The sequence below is a fragment of the Aplysia californica genome, unplaced genomic scaffold (assembly GCF_000002075.1).
Source record: "Aplysia californica isolate F4 #8 unplaced genomic scaffold, AplCal3.0 scaffold01486, whole genome shotgun sequence".
In the NCBI taxonomy this organism is placed as follows: Eukaryota; Metazoa; Mollusca; class Gastropoda; order Aplysiida; family Aplysiidae; genus Aplysia; species Aplysia californica.
In genome coordinates this window covers 17936-21481 of record NW_004798756.1, presented here as the reverse complement: position 1 = coordinate 21481, position 3546 = coordinate 17936, and the positions used below count along the sequence as shown (strand labels likewise).

The window sequence follows — 3546 nt, the reverse complement described above, 5'->3', positions numbered from 1 at the left end:
ATGACTATTGAACAGCTTTCCTCAGAATGCACGCCACACAAATTCAAACTATGACAGCCACAGGGAGAGAATATGGCAAGTGAACACTGTCTTAAAATGTGATACTGTGCACCATTATACAGACCACACATCATGTTGCTACCGTTGTAGCCTTGGCCTCGGCAGTCTGTAATTGGAATGGGGTTTTTTCATTCAGTGTATCAAGGAAAATTTTAGCGATGTCTTCTCTTGTTTTCTTGTTACAATCTACAATTAAATTTCATAAATCTCTCTTCTACTTTGTAGACATTTGTATCACTGTCCAAGTGAACATAATGCAAAATAAAAAACAGTTTGCCCTGCAAAGCTCTGTGAAGTTGTCAGATAGATCTATACAGCTCAACTTACACCCAAAATATATTTTATTTCAAAGCTTTGTACGGTACTCTCTCTCTCTCTCTCTCTCTCTCTCTCTCTCTCTCTTTTCTCTCTCTCTTTTTCTTTCTCTTTTTTCTCTCTTTTCCCCATCTGTGTGTGTGTGTGTGTGTGTGTGTGTGTGTGTGTGTGTGTGTGTGTGTGTGTGTGTGGAAAAAAAGGGGGGGGACATATCTACCTGCTAAGTCGCTCATGACGAGCTAGCTAAGGAGAGAACATAGCTAGAGAGAATGAATATGATCGTCAATGTCTGCTTCTGAAGTCTGTCAATCGAAGAAGTCTAACGATTGTGTTATGCTTTTAACTATTTTCTAGAAAACAATTTTAGCACACCAAAAAAATTATACATTTTAAAAACATAATTAAGTCAGACAAGACTGTTTATTGTTTGTTTGTTTTTCTTTCTTAGAACTACAAATCGACCTGAAAAAGAGTTTAAGAGAAAAGAAAGGAAAAAAAAGAGTTCACCTATTTCGTTCTTTCGTTCCGTTACACCATCGATAAATATCATCTGCTGTGGTTCAATGTACGTTCTATTAAGGTGTCCTGTTTCTTCATTAAATTTTACTTGTAAATAGGCAAAGAGAAACAGATCGACACAAAGCTGGTTATTTAGTGGTGGAGTGAGCAAGACAGACAAAAACAACCAAGGGAAAGAAAGGAAGTAGGAAATTCCAGTGGCGCCCTCAGTCACCCGTAGTGTTTGGGTGGTTGGTTTATAAGCAAACTGACTGTAAGCCCTCATCCTCCTTCGAGGCACACGCACACGTACACACACTTACACACACACATACACACACACACACACACACACACACACACATACAAACACACACACGAAAACACACACACACATACACATACAAACACACACACACACACACACGAAAACACACACACACACACACAAACACAGACAGACAGACACACACACAGAAAGAGAAATAGATAAAGAGAGAGGGTGAGTGAGGGAGAAAGAGAAAAGGGGGGGGGGGTTGAAGGGATAGAGGGAGGGAGGGAGGGAGGGAGGGAGAGACAGACAGACAGACAGACAGACAGACAGACAGACAGACAGACAGACAGACAGACAGACAGACAGACAGACAGACAGACAGACAGACAGACACTCGTAGATAGATAGATAGATAGATAGATAGATAGATAGATAGATAGATAGATAGATAGATAGATAGATAGATAGTTCGCCAAAATTTTCCGTCGCTATCCGGATTCGAAACAGGGACCTATTGAATGAGAGGCAAACACCGTAACCTCTTGACCACGCGAGCCCCCTTGTCCTGAGTGGTATACACCATTCCATCAGACAGTGTACCTTTGTCATTGTCACAGCGAGTCCGCGCCAAATGACTCACTTTGATGCGTAAGTGTTCACCGATTGCCCTTACTCTCCTTACTGCTTCAGTTGACCCCGCCGGGGAAGAAACGACTTTTGACGTCACTGTGACCAGGGAATAGCGACCAGGGACCAGCGACCAGCGACCAGGGAAAATTAACTAACAGTTCTATTTCTTTTGTTTCAGTTAAAAAGAGCGACTTTTGACGCCATTGTTACCGGGGGAACAGCGACCAAGGAACAGCAACCAGGGAAAAGTGACAAGCGGTTAACTATATCATATATATATTTCTTTTGTTTCAGTTTAACTAGGTGTAATCGCTTACAGTATCGAATGTAGCTAGACGAAACACTTTAAATTAATCGTCTTGGTTTTCGACGACGACCACGACGACGACGACGACGACGACGACGACGACGACGACGACGACAACAATGATGATGATGATGATGATTATTATTATATTTTGAATGTTCCTGATGAAGCCCGTTGAGGGCGAAATGTTGAACTTGTGATTGCATTTTTGGAAATACTAAAAGGTCTTAACCGTTTTACTATCTGCCGTACACAATGATGATGATGATGATGACGATGATGATGATGATGATGATGATGATTAATGTACTCACATTGTTTCGAGGTCAAGGTCAGCTCAAGGGTACGCCCGTGCAGACGTGAGGGCGCGGGGCGGCGACGGTGTCGGCTGGGGCTGGCTCAGACAGCGAACCCTTACGATTCGACATCGAAGGGAAAGGGCTGGCGAACTCAAGTCGACAGCGCGGATATCCGGGTACACACAGCCGAGTCGATGTCGATCATTACTGCGGCCAGCTCGAACCGATACCACTCATTTCTACTGAAGGGACAAATTTTGTATCCGTCTGAGTACAATCGAGTAGTAATCCGAAAGAAGAGATAATAATCAAAGTTTGTTCACGAAGACTTACAAGCGCTGACCGAGTAATTCGAAGAAGGTCCAACAAGATCCAGTAGGCTTATCCCGTGGAATACAGGTAATATCGAATAAACAGTGGAAGCCAAAAGTATCCAGTATATACAGTACCGAATAAACAATGGAAGCCAAGCAGTATCGGATAATCAGGAGACGCCGCTTCGTTTTGAGAAAATTGAAAGTGACGCTAGTCGTCGTCTGCAGCAGAGTGTTTTTGATGACGTAGTGAGCTTGCCGGGAGGACAGTCTGGCTCAAGTTGACCTGGCCAGTCTCAGGGAGAACAACAGAACACACAGCAAAGCTCACCGGCTGTTGAAGAAAGAAAAAATAAGGAATTGAGAGGTGAAAGGGAAGATACAGGTCGATATTCGTTCGAATCAAATAAATTACATGTACATTTTTTAAAATTGATCCCAATGGGCCAATGTGGATTACAAAGACAAACATACATACATAAGCAAATAATTGGTCGCTTTTAAGCTCAAGGGGGCTATCCAAAAAAATGCTGTTTTGAGAAAAATCGACGGTAAAGTTTTTGCCCCTTATTCAGTTTCTTTAAAAGACAAAGATAGTTGTATCTATAACCAAACAAATATACACCAAAGAAACCAAACTTCTCCTACGGGTAGGGTAATGTCCACTTTTTGTGTAGGTCAAGATTTCCGGAAACCCATGAAATCTGGGTTAGCCCGCTTGCCCTTAAGCGCGACCAATCATAAATACTTACTTTCTTTATCCTGTAAAATCCATTGTCAAGGTGCATGGATTATGAAAAGTGTCAAAGTGCTGAGAGCTAGCTTCTCTGCCTGCTGTCGTCATTCATA

General features: G+C 42.3%; 1 protein-coding gene across 1 annotated transcript in view; it reads right to left on the bottom strand.

Annotated features, from left to right (window-relative positions):
* Positions 1-3031, bottom strand: part of LOC101862552 — a gene marked incomplete at its 5' end in the record, with an annotated part of 28318 nt that extends 25287 nt beyond the window's left edge. Inside the window, 1 exon segment of the mRNA XM_005112913.3 lies at positions 2399-3031. Within this exon segment, the coding sequence (XP_005112970.1) occupies positions 2399-2400 (2 nt within the window).
* Between the last annotated feature and the right edge of the window lie 515 nt (positions 3032-3546).